The following is a 15768-nucleotide window of genomic DNA, read 5'->3' on the forward strand; positions in this document are numbered from 1 at the left end:
ATCCATCACGTACAGCTCCCCGCCTCACTCTAACCTGCATTGTCAGCTCGTCATCTCGTAGCTAGCACCATGTTAGCGCAGTGCCGGTCACCCTGGTGGAGAGACATGCCGAGTCAGCACTGCCTATGGAGTTGCCATTACTGCAACATTATGTGGTCTCTCATCATGAACCACGAGTTTTCTCGGCTAGGCCATTTCCAGTCACGCTCGTGATAACAGGATGGTATCTGCGGATTAGCGTGGGGGGAAGAGGCTTCTCCAACTTTGATCCATAAGGTTCCCTGTTCCTGGACATGTGGGACTGGCTTGTCTTGCTCGGGGAGGTCTGCACAGCTGGTCTTGCAGTACGGGGTACGGATACTGTGACGGGAAACAAAGTTGGCCTTTCTCGTCAAAGCCCTCGCCAGACGAAGCACCGTAGCCGGCTCTTGTCCATTTAGAGTCCATAGCACAATGCGGTGTAGAACGATGGGGTGAGACACTGTCGCAGACTGGCACAAGTTCTGTGCGCTGTCGATAACCCCGCCGAATCGGTCCATGGGGAACTCGTTGCATCTTTCCGTTGCCATTGTCTCTGCAGCAAGCTGAACAACTAGTCATAATTCATTATCCATCAGTTTGTTAGCCTTGGTCGGGGACGCAGGCGGCCAATGTCCGAAAAAGCAAAGAGCAGCACAACACCAGCGCTAGCGTCTTGGCTGGGCGGACGGGAGGCACTTCTGTTGCGCCACATCCGAAAAGGGCTGGCCCTCGATGGTGGCCGTGAGATTGCGGTCGCCATCTTCTGTAAAGTCCGCGACACACGAGAACCCGTGTGATCCCGCTTTGTGCTGCAGTCTGTTTCCTGGCGACCGAACTGCTCGGAAGTCGTAATGCGAATTGCAAAACACTCAATTGCGTCGATTCTCGTCCGCTTGGGTCGTAGAGGTACTTTTTCCACGCTGGATCCCTCATTCCCCGCAAAAAGACTCCCGCAATCCCGCTGCTGGGCGCGCAGACACAGTTAGTTATCCTAGTGAGCGATCCAAGGTGTTACGTACAGGCATTTCGCGTGACCCGGCTACCTGCTTCTAGGCTTGCAGCGCTCCGCCATCGCGAAAATGTGCTCCGTAGTACAGTCGCCGGCAACAAAGGTTCCCCGACCATGCTTGGCGGTTGGCGGGGAAAGGACCTTGTTGATAAACGGGCACTCCGTCCATCTTTATATTTTGCCTTGCGTCGCGATCGGTGTTTCAACGCATGCATGGAATACCTGTAGAAGTCTGCGATCATCGTCAAACTCCACAACAGTCGGCATCTTCCAGCGTTGCAGCAGCGAAGGGGTCACAGGTTCCAACGTAGCAAAAGAATTAAGCGTAAAAAGAGACAGCGATGATCTCTCTGTCAGGTCAGGCACTGCCGGCGCTCGTTCCACAGGCGGTGATTTTTTGTAAGCAGCTTCCTCTTTGGACTTGGGGCGGGTGGACGCGCAGGGCCGGGCCATACTAATGCTGTCCCCGCTGCTAATATGCCCATGTTGCTATGCGTTTGGCGTCGGGACGACAGGTTCCGCGAGTAATGGGGAAGTTCTCGATGAAGAAGGTGTATTCAGCTGGAAAGCCCGGGATGCAAGGGAAAGACGGTGACCAGTTTGCATTAGAAATGATTATGCAGGTGGAAAAGGGCGCTGGACGGGGCGGGCTTGACTGGTGGGCCAAGCAAGGGCCGACCGTTTGCTGGCTTGCCCATGCTGATTTACTAGGAAACAATGCCGCGTGCATCCGTGCATCAGTGATTGCATTGCTCGTACAGAGTATATTCTTGGACCTGTTGTGAAATCCGAAGTCTTTTTTTTTTTACTCCAAACTTGAGCTATTTAAACGAGTTGAAGCCTTACTCGTCGTAGCTGTCACCTTGCGCAGGCAAACGCACGTGCGCCGGCAGTGCAGCCCATCATTTCCAAAGATCGCTATTTTCAAAATCGGAAACAAACTGGCAGGATGTCAATTGAGATAATGGCATCGACTTTTCCGTTAAATGTCACGTTATCTTTAATGCCGTGAGACTCGACGTGGCCTCTCATCGCAATATAGCCATCAGCCGCCAAAATGCGAATACGCTCACACATGTCCAAATCTGCCGTCAACTCAGACGGGTTGATTCAAAATCTCGCCATCTCTAAAGTAACAAAAATCTGAAACTTTACTTAATAATTTATTTCTGGGCTCTTACCATGCTTGTTCTATCTGCCACTGTAGTACAGACAAACATGCGTGCCCTCCTGCTCATTGCTCACGAACAGGGATGTACAGGGTAGGCTGATCTGACTGGGGAAACTTTTTGAGACGAAAGCATCGTAGATGTAGGACAAGCGTGGAGCTGGTAACGCAGTACTTGTCGTAAATCTCGGGCCTAACAAAATTTCGCCGAGCTCATGTTTACAAAAATTAGATTCCCTCGAGTGTGGGGGATTCGAGATTGATCAGTTAACCAGCTGTCAACCCGAGTTTATTTGCGAAGGTATTGATAGGCTCAGCATGTCGCATCACAGCACCGCAGGTGTGGAAATGCGTGCTAAAAACTACGTTCTAAGTCGTAATAAATCATGGAGAATTCTAACAATCATGAAAAAGGTTTCTGTTCATTTTTATAGACGATATGCCATGCTTGATTTATATCGTGAGAAACGGGCTTGTCCAAGTAAAACAAATCTTCCAAACGACTGAGCTCCTTCCGTCCTGCAGTGCTGCAGCAGTACTAGACTACACACGTGCGGCGATAAAATCTGCAGAAGACGCGGCATCAATGGCGTACGTCAGGTGCTGGGGCAAGATGAAAACTCCCTGCGCACAAATATCATCCCCTTCATGACACACGATGCGCACCTTGCTTACGTCGATGTTGCTGAGTGGCTTGCGGGACAGCGGGTCCCCGAAGACGACAACAGCGCTCACCTTCGACATGGTCTTGCCCAGACTATCTGCTGCGTTGTGGACAGCAAAGCCGCCCTGCGAGTAGCCGCTGAGGACAATCTTGGTGTTTGGGCATGAAGCCCATGTGCTCCTCACCAATTTGGCCCTGCGGCTGGGTCAGCGTATTCCAACGGCCCATCACATAGATGTTTGGCTTACATTGTCTGTCCGGCGGCTCCGTCGGCACTGAGATAGCCCTCCACGCTGGCAGGGTAGTTGATGCCTTGGAAGTTGATGGACTTGCCGGGAAGCTTGTCCTGAATGGCTTTGAAGAAAGGTGGACCGACGAGAGCACCGACGTTGCCGGGGTCGCAGGTGCCGCGGGCAAAGATGACAGTCATGTCCTTGCATGAGCTGCTGCTAGACTGTGTAGTGTCGAGGTTGAACACTGTTGCGAGAATTTGCTGGCCAGTATTGAGGGTGCCGCATGTGTTGTCAATGACAGTGTTGACGGGGAAGAGCTTGACGATCAGGCCGAGAAATGTATTAAAGGCAACACCGCGTTTGGTAGTATGCTCTTGCTCAACTACTGTTGGGGCACCAACAGCAACCGTGCAGAGAATGGCGTTGACGATATATCGCAGTGTAAGCATTGTAAAAGAATGTAATGAGCTTGCTAGAGACGATGATGTTAGAATACGATTTCAATAAAACCTGAAAACGAAAGTAAAAGCAACATTTATAGAAATCTTTGCTCACATGCTACGTTGTTAACTTGAGTGGGTGAGCCAAAGTCCTCGGCTCAGCATATTGCTCGGAAAGACGTGGGCACAAGACAAGCACTAGCTGAACGCCAAGCTCCAACATGAGCAAATGGATGAAAGTTGTAGCCCATGAGTTGCTGGTTTTCCATTCTCGTGACCATTGTCCCCCTGAGCACATGCACTTGTTTCACGATGTTGTAGTTTTGTGCACCGAGGCCGTCGTGATCGCGGCCGCAATACCGACATGCAGAACACTGCAATTTCTAAAGTTCGATTAGCGTACTGTGGCGGCACACTCAGCTCTGCCTCTGCTCCCCCGCACTTTTTCAAGCCTCTCATGTCTATAGCAGAAATTCACAACTTTTCCTCGAGGTTTGTTCAATGGATAGAACAATCGCTGTCTCGTGAGACCAACAGATTTCCAAATTTATCACATGTGAAAGATCTCAGACCAGTATCGTGTGCGATTAAATGTTTTTATCAAATCTCAAAACACTCTGATTGCTCGTTACCATCACCCAAGGGCTGGTTGGGCTCTGACAAGTTGGAGAAAACGGGGTCCAAAGGGTTGCGTTACATTTACCTGGGGAAGGAAGCTGTCAAATTTGCGGGGTAGTACAGAAACATCTGTGATCTGCACATGGACCAACGTTAGCAGCGTTTCTGGCGTCATGCAGCTCGGTTGAAACGCCGAAGTCGTTCGGTGAAAGTTGCGCCACAGAACCCACCACAGAAACCGCCATTGTTGAATTTCGGAAAATCAGCGGATGTGGATGTGGCAGAAAACGCCCAGATTCCCAACAATCCCCGCAAAGTTGGGAATTGTCGCGGGGCCCCGCGTTCATTATCGTCTTCTGCATGGAGTGACACTCCGCAAAAATACATTGTCTTCCTGCCCGTACCCCAAACTATGCCGGATGCTATACTTGCGCGGAACAAACGACAGCGTTTGGCGTGCGCTTGGTGCCATGAGCGCAAAGTCCGCTGCGATGCGACGACCTCCGCTGGGCCTTGCGCCAACTGTCTGCAAAATGGACATGAATGCGTGCTTCGAACACGTTCAAACAGGTGATTGCCACTAATATCTCCGCGCTTCATGAAAACGTGATTGGCATCCCTTGCGCTGCTGCTAATTAGTGCAGGAGTCGAAACAGACCAAATATTGCTGCGGTGCCGGCAACGACCAATGAGCACGCCTCGACCCATTTGTCGCATAACCACACGTTAGATTCTGATTGGAAACCGCTCCCGGCAAGCAGCTCATTAATAACGCCTCAGAGTGTTGCTTGGCCGTTCGAAGCTGGTATGTTGATCTGTGTTCCCGCCGTGCCCCAATGCTGCCTCTCAACTACAGCAAAAGGGCACATTTCATTCTTGTCACTGTTATTCCATCTAATATTTTCTACAAAGCCTGCGCCCCACTGCAAACTTTTAGCTTTTCAAATATGGGGAGCAACTCCATAGCCTCCCAGCATAACGTACCCTTCTCTAGTTGTGGGTTCCTGGAACTCGGCTCGCTCGCCAATCTTCCCTCTGAGGACGTAGCGTTTCTCAATATGAAGGGCTGTCTTCATCTTCCGGATAAGCCTATCCTAGACGAACTTGTTCGGCAATACTTCCTACACATCCACCCCATGTTACCTGTCCTCGGCGAGTCAGAGTTTTGGGCCGGCTATAACAATGAAATTGTCGAGGCCGGTAGAGGCATCGTCTCGCTATTTGTGCTTCAAGCCATGCTAGCAGCGAGCTGCGTCGTAAGTCTCGCGACCTAGCTATAAAGATTCTTTGAAACGCAACCTGTCTGACCGCAGTGCCAGTTCATCTCTCCACAAGCCATCGAACAGGCAGGATTCTCCGACTACCGCAACGCTCGTAGATCATTATATTCTCGAGCCAAGGTAAATCATATACATCATTACATAATTGAGTTGACCGCTAATGCGCCAGTATGCTAGTTGCTATTTGATCTAAACGCCGTAACGGACCCGTTCTCCATAGCCCAAGGATCTGTACTCCTCACATTTCAGAGCTCATGCGTCAACATGCATGCTGGAAGCACGTGGCTTAGCATTGCAGTGCAAAATGCAATGGCCGTCGGCGCGCACCAGTACCAACAACACCAGCCGAACAACCGTATACGAGCAGCGAAAAAGCGTCTTTGGTGGGCCATCATTCTACGAGATCGGATCATGCCTCTGGCACTACGTCGCACGCCTCAAATCAACTTTAGCAATTTCGACATGTTTTTGGACCCCATTGATCAGACTGATCTAGAGGACGACTTGCAAGACTCGACGGTGTACGACATGGAGACCAAGATACTACTTGCAAAACTCCTGAACTGCCAGTGTCAGCTGGCATTGACGCTTACCCCGGTTCTGATGCTCTGCTATCATCCGCAAATGTTTTCACAGTCAGCACCATTTTCTAGTACGCGGTTTCTGCAGGGGATGGCCAATGTGAACAACGCCAGAACCGGCCTTGAAACGTGGCTGAAAAACGCTCAGCGGACTATCGATTCCGTTACCGAGGTTGACAAGCCTCATTCTTCGGTGCTTTTATACTCTGAGTTGACCTTCATGCACTACAAGTAAGGAGTCCTATCATGGTAACATATCGCGACTTACTAAGTGTATACGTTGTAGTGTGGCACGAATGGCATTGCATCAACATGAGGCACTGCTAGTCGATAAATATTGTCTCCATACGGCATGTTTTACCGACCAACTGCTCACGATCAAGACCAATCTAGAGGACTCTATAACGGCCATCTTTAAGAATGTCGAGAAATTCGTTCGGATGGGAGCTACCTGCCACCTTCCGATTGGAATGTGAGTCGTCATATATGCTACTTCTCTTGGGCTCTCTAGTCTCAATTTGGTTGAGGACTCATGCATAGTCAACCCGCTGATACAAATTTTGCAGGACAGCATATGTGGCCTTCCCATTACTTCTCGGTATGCTTGACAAGCAATTGTCCTCTACTGCCTTCCAGAGAAGTTCTCGCACACGCCGCATGGTATTCTTACAAGAGGTAATACGACAACTTCAGCAACGCTATGAAGTGGCAGACGATGTGCTATCTTTCATTAACAAGTCACTGGACCTGGCTTGTCGTCAGCTACAAGGCCATTTCACCAGCTCAGCCTATCCGTGCAACTATGAAGGCGCGGCATGGGAGCAGATGACTGACCAGATGCGGTATCCGCCACCTGGGAGTCGCACAAAGGCATGGAGCGAGGTGTTTATCGGCAATACCAGGCACTTCTTGCGGTTTTCATTCTCCCTCGATTATGCGCTTGCGAGGGGGAAATTTCCTGAAGAGAGCAATCTAGACGCGGCGCTTGACCCTCCGGAAGGAAACACATGGAGTTGCCTTCCTTCCCCCGATGCGTTCTCGGCTGACCTGAATTTGGGAACTGCAATATCGACTCAGCCCTGTGACGGGCAGACTGACCTGATAGCTCGTCAAGAGGGGACGTTCTCGTCAGTGCCTCCAGCGTCTCCATCCGTTCCCTTGGACAGCCTTGAAAACATGGACGATATGGTGCCAAACGCTGCCCCCTGGCCGCACTTCCCGCAGGGTACTCTGTACGAGGAGTCTTTACATTAGATGCATAATTAATGAAAATACAGTCGGGGTGTGAACGGGCGCCAGTGGGATCTTTACAATGTTTTGTGCCAAGATATCCTTCATAATAGCAATTCGTTCTTTGAAAAAGCTAATTTAATCTGATCCCTTCTCTCAGTCTCGTTTGTTTTGGCGGAAAGCTGCCCATCGTTTTTAGATTCACTTTTCGGAACCGGCATTGATCGACAGTGCAGAGTATAACTGCGCTTCGACTGCTGCCTGGCATGCGAAAAACTCAGGATCTAGTCAAGATAGTCAGCTCGCAGCACATATGTTTGCACTTCCGAATATCCAAGTATACATACCTCCAAATGGCAGGATCTGCGAAGCAAACACCCCCCCAATCCCCCTTTCCACATCCGCCCACCAAACAAGGTTGGCCAGTCCGCTCCACCATATACTGCCCGCCGACCGTCCCGTCGGCCCGTCAGACAGCAGCTTGAAAAAAGACAAGCCCCAGCCTTGGGCCTCGTTTTCGGGCTGGGGATACATTTCCGGCGCCGAGTTGATAAAGCTTGGCTTTGCTGCTGGCGGGAGATTCCGTGCAAAGTTTGGGTGTTCAGGGATCTGGTTCTTGAGCATTTCTTTAAAAAAAAATTGCAAGTCAACAACTGGTATAGTAGTCTTATGTTTTGGTATTTACCATTCAGGGTTTCGCGTTGGAGAAGTTGGTGCCCAGTCTTTAGATGTGTGCCGTGATTGAGAAGAGCGGCAATGATCTCTGTGGGCGCTTCGGTTAGTTCGAGTAATACTGCTGGAAGCGTGGCACACATACGGCAATAGTCGGATGGTGTGCTGAAAAGCCCTGCACCTCCAGAATGAAGAATGCTACTCGCCTCTTCCTTCGAGGATGCACGCAGTGGTGTGCTAAGCAGATGCCCGTTTTCGCGAAGTTGAATTTGTCCATTTGCGGTCCGCTCGTGCAGAAACGCGAGGTTCGCCTTCATATCCGCCGTCGGACAGAACGTTGTCTTCCGCATCCTGAGCGGGCTGCAAATGTTTTTCTCAAAGTAAGCACCCAAGGACATTCCAGTGACGCGTTCAATCAGGCGACCAACCCAGTCCATGCTGACACCGTATTCCCAGTTCTCCCCTGGCTGGTTGACGAGAGGCTGTCCGAAGATGTCGTTCTCTCGATTGGCGTCTTCCATGATACCGATTGGTTCTGACCACCTTTTCAGCTTCATGCTCAAGAAGCTGTATGAGAACCCCGCTACACTTAAACAGTCAATAACGAGGCGCACACGAGATGGGGCGATGGCACGAATGTGCAAGTTCAGAGCGTAGACAGTACCTGTGTGAGACAGCAACATTCGCAGAGTTATTTTTCGCTTTTTCTCAATTAACTGCGTGCTTCCGTCGGGCATTTCCTCCAACACTTTCACCGTTTGAAGTTCTGGAAGATGGGTCTCCAGCTGATCCCCGTCATCCAGAGACAGCCTACCCTGCTCGACAAGTTGCATGGCGGCAATGGCCGTAAGAAGCTTCGTGCAAGACGCAATCCAGAAAACAGTATCGCGAGACATGGGCAAGGCTGATCCTACAGCTCGTGTTCCAGAGGCGGACTCGAAAATGACGTCGCCGCTGGCATCGACCACGGAGCATACCAGGCCCGGAACACCGTCAGTCTTTGAAGTGTACGAATCGATGGTGCGTTGCAGCATGGCGCGATCCTCTGCGGTAAGGCGGCTCATTGTGTAAATTTTTTTGCAAAAAGATGGTTGAGAAAGTAGGCGAGAAATCAGTCGGTGTGAGTTGTTGGGCTGCCGTAATTTGCAAGAGGTTTTGTTAAATGTCGAGATGTAAGATTGCTGGGTCCGAGAGACAGCGCCGCTGCCCGCTGTGGATCGAGTCACATGCGCATACCCCAGAATCCATTTTCCGGCTGGAGGCTCGATATAATCTACACGTGTACTGGCAGTCAACGTTATTGTGGATATGGCTGTCCAATGGAGGTAGACGCTACTACCAATCAAATGCACCGTCTGGAGTCAATAATCCTTGAAACGCCGAAGGTGCTCGGCGAAGGGCAAGCCACGAACCCCATCCGAGTTTAGCGCGCCAATGGCCAGTTCATGGCTTTTACCATTGTGCTTTGTACCGTATTCACCACAAAGTAAAATCATCGCCAGCTATAAAGACGCAAACTGCCATGCCTACAAGATGGAAGCTCCTACGGCCAAGAATAAAAAAACATCTACCTACACATTGTCTCATTAAGTTCTGATTACTCGAAGTCGTGATGGCATATTCACTCAAAGCGCCAAGCTCCGTCAGGGCAAAGCTGCGTCTTTCCAAGTAAGACTGGTGCGCTCCCATACCTTCCAGTAGCTAACCAAACACCCTACTAGCCCCTGGACACAAAACTTCATCTCGGGCGTTATTCTCTTCCTGACCGTCGGCATTTATCTTGCCGTTATTGGTGAGCTTTCCGCCAAATTAAACGAAAAACAGAATTATGTACACTGACCAAGATTTTCTTCTTCGCAGGATTGGGTGCGGGCGGAGGTAAGCCCTCCTCAGCCCATGTTTCGACAATCGTGTATACTTCCATTTACGCTGTCTTTTCTGTGACGGGCTTTTTTGGAGGGAGTGTCATGAACACCATTGGCCCGAAATTAACCATGACGGTAAAGCGCATTGACCACATTGCTTCCCTTACCCCCAGTACTGACCTCAATAAGTTCGGCGCCATGACATTTCCTCTCTTTATCGGTGGTTTATGGTACTACGACGCGTCTGGTAACTCTTGGTTTGCCATTCTTGGTGGCATAGTTGGCGGAATGTCGGCAGGGCTGTTGTGGACCGTCTCTGGGTTCATGTAAGTACAATGCTTTTGTGCTGGTCCGCCCCAAGCTAAAATTGCAGCGAAATAGCCAGTTCGCATACGCTGAAGAAAACGACAAGGGAGTCTATATCGCATGGCAGCTGTTTCTTCTCACCATTGGCTCAACAGTCGGTGCCGCAGTCGTGTTTGGCATTACATTTTACGATACTTCGCTGAGTGGTGTTCCAACCTCGGTTTATATCACCTTTATTGTCATCATGGCTTCAGCAACACTTGTCAGGTAGGCAGAATCCCCTCATAAAAATGAATCCCATGTGTGCTGCATAGGTGCTCTAACACTAGCTTCTTCTTCATAGCATCGTCGGCATCATACCCTCCCAGAACGTGGTCAGAGAGGACGGTACGCGTCTAGCTGTGTTTACTGCCTCTGACTTTCGAACCGAATTTAAAGGCTGTGTTCATCTTCTTAGAGACTGGTAAGCGTTTCCACTACCCTTCCCCCCCCCCCGGCGGAAAAAAAAGAAAGAAACGCGCAAGCTAACTTTTACAAGGAGAATTGTGGCATTGATCATTCCAATGGCTGCTACGGAAATGTCATCGGCGCTCATCCCGACTCTCAGCGCCTATTCATTCAACCTGCGCACCCGGAGCCTAAACAGCGTCCTATTTTGGGCTGTTCAAATCCCAGCAACATTCTTGTTCAGCATCATACTCGACAATAGCAAGTTTCGCCGGAGAACGAGGGGGGTCATTGCCCTGACTGTCTCCCTGATTATTGTGTTGGCAAGCTGGGCTCTTACAATTGCTGTACAGGTCAAGCACGGCCTCAAACGCGGCGCGCCGAGTCCCGCGTGGGACTGGACGGATGGCGAGCCCTTTGTCGAGTTTGTCTTTGTCATTCTGCTTACCGGTACCGCATACGCCATCGACCAGATGATGGTCATGTGGGTCATAGCCTCCTTCAGCAACGAACCGAGGCTGCTCGCGAGATATGGAGGGTTTTTCAAGGGTATGCTGAGCGCTGGTCTTTGTGTAGCCTTTGGGCTCGAAGCAGGTGGAGTGTCCTATCTGTAGGTTGCCCCCAGCATCCCGGTCCAACAACTAGTCATCTAATACTAACGCGCCGGCGCAGCACCCAAACGATCACGCAGGCGACACTCATGGTGGTGTCTTTTCCGATCATGTTCATTTTGGTGTCCAAGTGTGTGATGGATACAAACTACCTACACGAGGCGACAGTTATTCCCCCAGCACATATTAGTGGAGGCAAGGAGGTGCGAGAAGGCGAAACACAAGATACATAGGGGTGGTTGTTGTCATGAGGGCTAAACACTCACCGAAATAGGTGGGATCACTATCTTCTTGCCGCCGTCCGTCCTTTCCATAATGGCAAAGGCGCCAAGCACTACATTTTCCCAGAACGACTTTAGTCAGCCCTCTTCATACACTTCAATAATGATGTCGTCTAAAATCGTACCCAACTAGTCCATATACATATTTTCGAGCCCTTTAGAGCCCAGCCATCAGAAACAAATCTTCCGGCGACCTCAGCGGCTTTGCGATCGCGGGTGGGGACATCAATGGCAACAGGTTTATTTATGATGGACGAATCACCAGTATAACTATAAAGTCGGTTAAAAGACAGTATAGAAGCTACTCCTATTCTTGATTATTAGTTACAGCATTGTTCTCGAATCGTTGTAGATCCATGGCTTCTGAAAGTATGTAACAGCAGAAGAACAAATCATTGCTGCGAAACCTCCAATTGCATAAAGCTGTAGCTGTAGCCCATGTGCCGTGCGAATTTAGGCACGGAATGCGACACGTGAACGACGCCTGTTAAAGTCTTCGACCGAGCCGCCGCCACTTGCTAGTTCGGATTCACCACCCGAGATTAAGTAACCTCCAGTAGACGGGTCGCTGCCACCGAAGGTCTGGCTGGTAGCACCAGAGGATTGACCGCCAGTGTCGGGAGTCGGAAAGGCATCTTGGTCACCCTCTGGGATGCCACATCCCGAATCGCTATCAGAGTAAACGCATTTCTGATTGTAGCAAGTGAGAGAGTTGATGTCACTTGAGCAGGTCCCAGCATAAATGCCAGGGTTATCCGAGCCGGCGTTGATCCAGCAATCCTAAAGAAAGATAACGTGTCAGTCGGGCTTCAGTTTCTTACAACTTCGGTGTCAGTCCGCAGATGGCCGACCAACTTACTCTGCTGGAAGAGCAGGACTTGCAGTGCTTGTCACTGGCCGTGGCACATGGCGTCAGAGGTTGTGGTTTCGTTGCCACGGTCACGCCTGCGGATGCAAGTTCCATAACGGCGGCCATGCATAGAAGAGCAAGTCCCTTCATCTTCTTGTGTGAAAAAGTTGCGATGAATGTGAGAGAAGTTGATCAATTGAGAGGCAGGTAATCTTTACAACGATTGCTTTAATTTGGATTGTACTGGACAGCCTTCATGGTACCTTCTTATACTTGGGTTGAGGTGCGTGAGCACAGGTTGCTTTGCATTGAATGCGCGTTTTTTTCGCGTGGTTAAAATGCACCACAGAGCTAAATGGCTTTGATCCATTACTCGTGAGTTTCATTAAATATCCAACAGGTTTTGCAATTCGAGCAAAGCAGTTGCAAGTTTCGCGCGTAGTGGGTGTCCCAGGTTCGTCCAAAGCCTCCTAACGAGTAGCTAGCGCTGATCTGAAGGTTTCCTGGGACGCATCCCTTTCAAACATGTTCCCGGCTTCTAGAATGCCCCCCTGTCTTTTTTTTTTGTCTCCCTCTTTTCATTCGTCATGCGTCTAGCGGGTCTTTCTCGCATAAGCCTCACCCTGATTCACGAGAAAAGGTGCGAATAGCTAGGGAAAAAAAAAAAGGGAAGCTCCATCTAGTGCCCGAGAAACCCGTACCGCCCGAGAAACCCGTACATGAATTTCCGAAATAGGCAAGCTGCGGCGGTGGGAGGGAGCTGAATTACTCAAGAGTGGGTTGGCCATTGCAGGGGATCCTCAGCCTGAAACGCGACCAGATGCTTCATGTCAATGGCGGACATGCCACTTTAATTACATAGTTCGGGTACCATGCTGCTGCTAGGATATGACGATCGTGCCGCTGTCCTGGATTGAACAGTCTCCTTCGCGACCAAGTCTGGGCGTTGAAGAAGTAAATATCGTTGGTAACCGTCCTGACTTGGGGTGGCAGGGCTGAGGCAAGCAAGTTTCTAATTTAAGCATTGGCACCGAAGTCAGACGATAGAATACTGCGCGAGTCATTGTCTTTCATTGGCGCGCTTGTAATCGTCCCCTTGAAGTCGCGCTAATCGTTCAGCACCCATGAAAGAACAGATCGGCCGATGGGAAACCCGAAACATGGCATTTGCAAAACAATGCTACCAGGATTAGTGGTATGGCTCGGCGTGAAAGGCGCTGGTTGGTGACAGAGTGGGCGGAGGTGTTCTAAGTGTGGCTGCCACATCTAGTGCGCGGCTGTAACAGCCTTGCCCCCCCCCCCCCATCCCCCCCAGGCCTACGCAGCAACATATTGGCTTAACTTATACTCGCTCGATAAGAAGTCAAGTCAGCAGTGCTAGAGCGGCTAAATCACCTCGCAACATCAATCTAATCCTTGCCAGATAAGCATAAGCAGCCCCGCAGGCATAAAGAACGTAGTATGCGTTTGATTCGACTGTGAGCAAGCCCGTCAGCGTCGCGACTGTGTGCTCAACTTAACTATAGCTGGGTATTGAAATTCATAAAGATTGTGAGCTGCTTGCGCTCATAAGTCAGTCTAGTAGAAAAACTTAGCAGAAGAAAAATAATCAACACAACGCGAACCATGCTAGTTCGCCTGCGGCTGGTGCATCATCTTTGGTAGCAAACTCTCCGTCCATCATGCCATGCACGTAACAGGGACCCACGAGCTTGGACTTGCCGTCTTCAGTTCGTACGACAAACGGCAATTTTGCTCCCTGAAAAATCACGATTTCGTCGCCGACTTCGCTCGTTATGGGTACCATTGTCAAATACCCCCCATCGGTAATGCCGAGATTGCGCCCCCAGGTAATCGCAGTGGCTCTGTGAGCGTACTTTGACGGCTCTTTGTCATTGAATACATGTCTGGCGGCAGTACTCGTGTCATCCGGCCCCGTCAGGACTTTTAGCCAAGCATCAAAGGTCTCTGTATATCCTCCAGGTTTCTGGCGGTGAAAAGCTAGATCGCTCCCCCAGCAAAGCGTAGCTTTGAACACATCCGTAACAGTCTCTCCGGTCGGGTAGGACTCCAGGGCAGATGCAAATTTCCACCAGTAGCGCCATAGCTCGATGCATGCTTCGTTGCTATACCCTATAGAACTTGGCAGTTGGCCCGTGAGTTTCGCAAAGTCAACCTTTCTGCCTTTGATGCGCAAGAGCAACTTATCGTCCGAGTCTTCATACAAGACAGACGAAGCGCCTGCTGCACTGAAGACTTTTTCATCGAAATACTGCACTGGAGTATCGTTCCAACACGCCGCCCACGAGGGCAGGTCGGGAACGCTTGACTGGAAGAAGCCATAACAAGAGCTCAGAACGTCCAGATTTCCAGTGTTGGTTATGATTGCGCGTGAGACATCTGCATATAGCTCAACCGCCGTCTTCTTATAATCTGGCTCTGGGAAAATATTCTCAGGATCCGTTTCCGAGGCGCCAAAAAAGCCTAGGACGCCGTATATCTTGTCGCGAGGATCCGATGCTTGCGTGTTGCGAGTGGCGTCTAAAATTCGGAGCGCCTTGACACCAGGGGGCGATATCTTACTCATTCCACCAGTTTCAATCATATGTCGCACGTGGAATTGATGAAACGTGGATGCGATGAAGAGGCTGTTATACTCCATCACCTCGACGGCCTGCTGGGGTCTGATGAGGGCCTCGATGACAACTTTGACATTGTGGAAGGGCTCTCCTTTGCTACCGCATATCAGCGTCGGCTGTCTAGATAGAGCGACTTCTTGGACAACCCATAGCCTTTTCCACCAACTCCGGTGGAGGACGTCCCACAATCCACGCACCCGTGGCGTGAAAACTTCACTATCAGAATACTGGAATGCCATTCGATCTTTGATGAACTCCTGATATAGCGGCCCTTCTCCAGGGTCCTGACCAGAATTCGTCTTTTCCGCAATCTCGACCGCAAAATCGTGGATATAGTCCATGCCCAGATCCGAAAGCGGCAAGCCCGACTCTTCATCGACTGCTAACGACGGCTCGCCGAGCCACAAGGCCACCCAAGATGCCTGGCTGTAGATCTGACGCATTAAGCCAATTTGTAGACTCCTCTCCTCGACGTTGGACTGATCAATACAGACAGCGTCCACCCAGAGGACCTGGTCTTCCCTGGGGCGGCGCAGCCTCTTCAGTGCGGCCTCGCAGTTTTTGGTTATCTTGATGGATGCCCCGCCGCAAAGCAACTCCTGCGACAACGAGGCAAGCCCGTCTTCGGTTGCCCACGTATAAGATAGCGCGCCAAAACTGGGAAGGGCATCGATGGGGAATTCGCGAAGGGAGACTTCGATTGGCAGCTGGTGATATGAATCACCTGTATGGAGGTACAGCAATCGGATCGATTTGGCATATTTTAGAGCTCCGTACCGGTAGGCAATGCCAGGCTCTTGGGTTTGAGTTTCCATGGCGAAGACTGATGCAGAATTATTGTCTCACGTTATTC

At 50.4% G+C, this 15768-nt stretch overlaps 7 protein-coding genes across 7 annotated transcripts; 2 read left to right on the forward strand and 5 right to left on the reverse strand.

The window, feature by feature from the left end:
• Window positions 1–42: 42 nt before the first annotated feature.
• On the reverse strand, window positions 43–1046 carry LMH87_008394 (uncharacterized protein; the record flags this gene model as incomplete). Its single annotated transcript, XM_056197879.1, has 4 exons — window positions 43–61; window positions 110–119; window positions 805–985; window positions 1041–1046. The coding sequence occupies 4 exons, from the start codon at window positions 1044–1046 to the stop codon at window positions 43–45; spliced, it is 216 nt and encodes a 71-aa protein (XP_056057495.1).
• A 1695-nt stretch (window positions 1047–2741) lies between these two features.
• Window positions 2742–3994, reverse strand: LMH87_008395 (uncharacterized protein; the record flags this gene model as incomplete). The annotated part of the gene is made up of 5 exons (XM_056197890.1): window positions 2742–3057; window positions 3111–3567; window positions 3651–3665; window positions 3896–3918; window positions 3978–3994. The coding sequence occupies 5 exons, from the start codon at window positions 3992–3994 to the stop codon at window positions 2742–2744; spliced, it is 828 nt and encodes a 275-aa protein (XP_056057496.1).
• Window positions 3995–4565: 571 nt separating this feature from the next.
• LMH87_008396 (uncharacterized protein) lies at window positions 4566–7268 on the forward strand (the record flags this gene model as incomplete). Its single annotated transcript, XM_056197902.1, has 7 exons — window positions 4566–4723; window positions 4798–4958; window positions 5066–5409; window positions 5473–5553; window positions 5611–6245; window positions 6301–6486; window positions 6581–7268. The coding sequence occupies 7 exons, from the start codon at window positions 4566–4568 to the stop codon at window positions 7266–7268; spliced, it is 2253 nt and encodes a 750-aa protein (XP_056057497.1).
• A 177-nt stretch (window positions 7269–7445) lies between these two features.
• On the reverse strand, window positions 7446–8950 carry LMH87_008397 (uncharacterized protein; the record flags this gene model as incomplete). Its single annotated transcript, XM_056197913.1, has 7 exons — window positions 7446–7528; window positions 7592–7870; window positions 7930–8007; window positions 8062–8153; window positions 8248–8276; window positions 8345–8499; window positions 8581–8950. The coding sequence occupies 7 exons, from the start codon at window positions 8948–8950 to the stop codon at window positions 7446–7448; spliced, it is 1086 nt and encodes a 361-aa protein (XP_056057498.1).
• Window positions 8951–9528: 578 nt separating this feature from the next.
• LMH87_008398 (uncharacterized protein) lies at window positions 9529–11378 on the forward strand (the record flags this gene model as incomplete). The annotated part of the gene is made up of 8 exons (XM_056197926.1): window positions 9529–9584; window positions 9638–9708; window positions 9777–9916; window positions 9971–10107; window positions 10163–10354; window positions 10431–10550; window positions 10626–11144; window positions 11207–11378. The coding sequence occupies 8 exons, from the start codon at window positions 9529–9531 to the stop codon at window positions 11376–11378; spliced, it is 1407 nt and encodes a 468-aa protein (XP_056057499.1).
• A 501-nt stretch (window positions 11379–11879) lies between these two features.
• On the reverse strand, window positions 11880–12426 carry LMH87_008399 (uncharacterized protein; the record flags this gene model as incomplete). The annotated part of the gene is made up of 2 exons (XM_056197937.1): window positions 11880–12206; window positions 12286–12426. The coding sequence occupies 2 exons, from the start codon at window positions 12424–12426 to the stop codon at window positions 11880–11882; spliced, it is 468 nt and encodes a 155-aa protein (XP_056057500.1).
• A 1459-nt stretch (window positions 12427–13885) lies between these two features.
• On the reverse strand, window positions 13886–15730 carry LMH87_008400 (uncharacterized protein; the record flags this gene model as incomplete). Its single annotated transcript, XM_056197948.1, has 1 exon — window positions 13886–15730. One exon carries the CDS (start codon window positions 15728–15730, stop codon window positions 13886–13888), a length of 1845 nt encoding a protein of 614 aa, XP_056057501.1.
• Window positions 15731–15768: the final 38 nt, after the last annotated feature.

The sequence above is a fragment of the Akanthomyces muscarius genome (genome assembly GCF_028009165.1).
Source record: "Akanthomyces muscarius strain Ve6 chromosome Unknown contig_16, whole genome shotgun sequence".
NCBI classification, from domain to species: Eukaryota; Fungi; Ascomycota; class Sordariomycetes; order Hypocreales; family Cordycipitaceae; genus Akanthomyces; species Akanthomyces muscarius.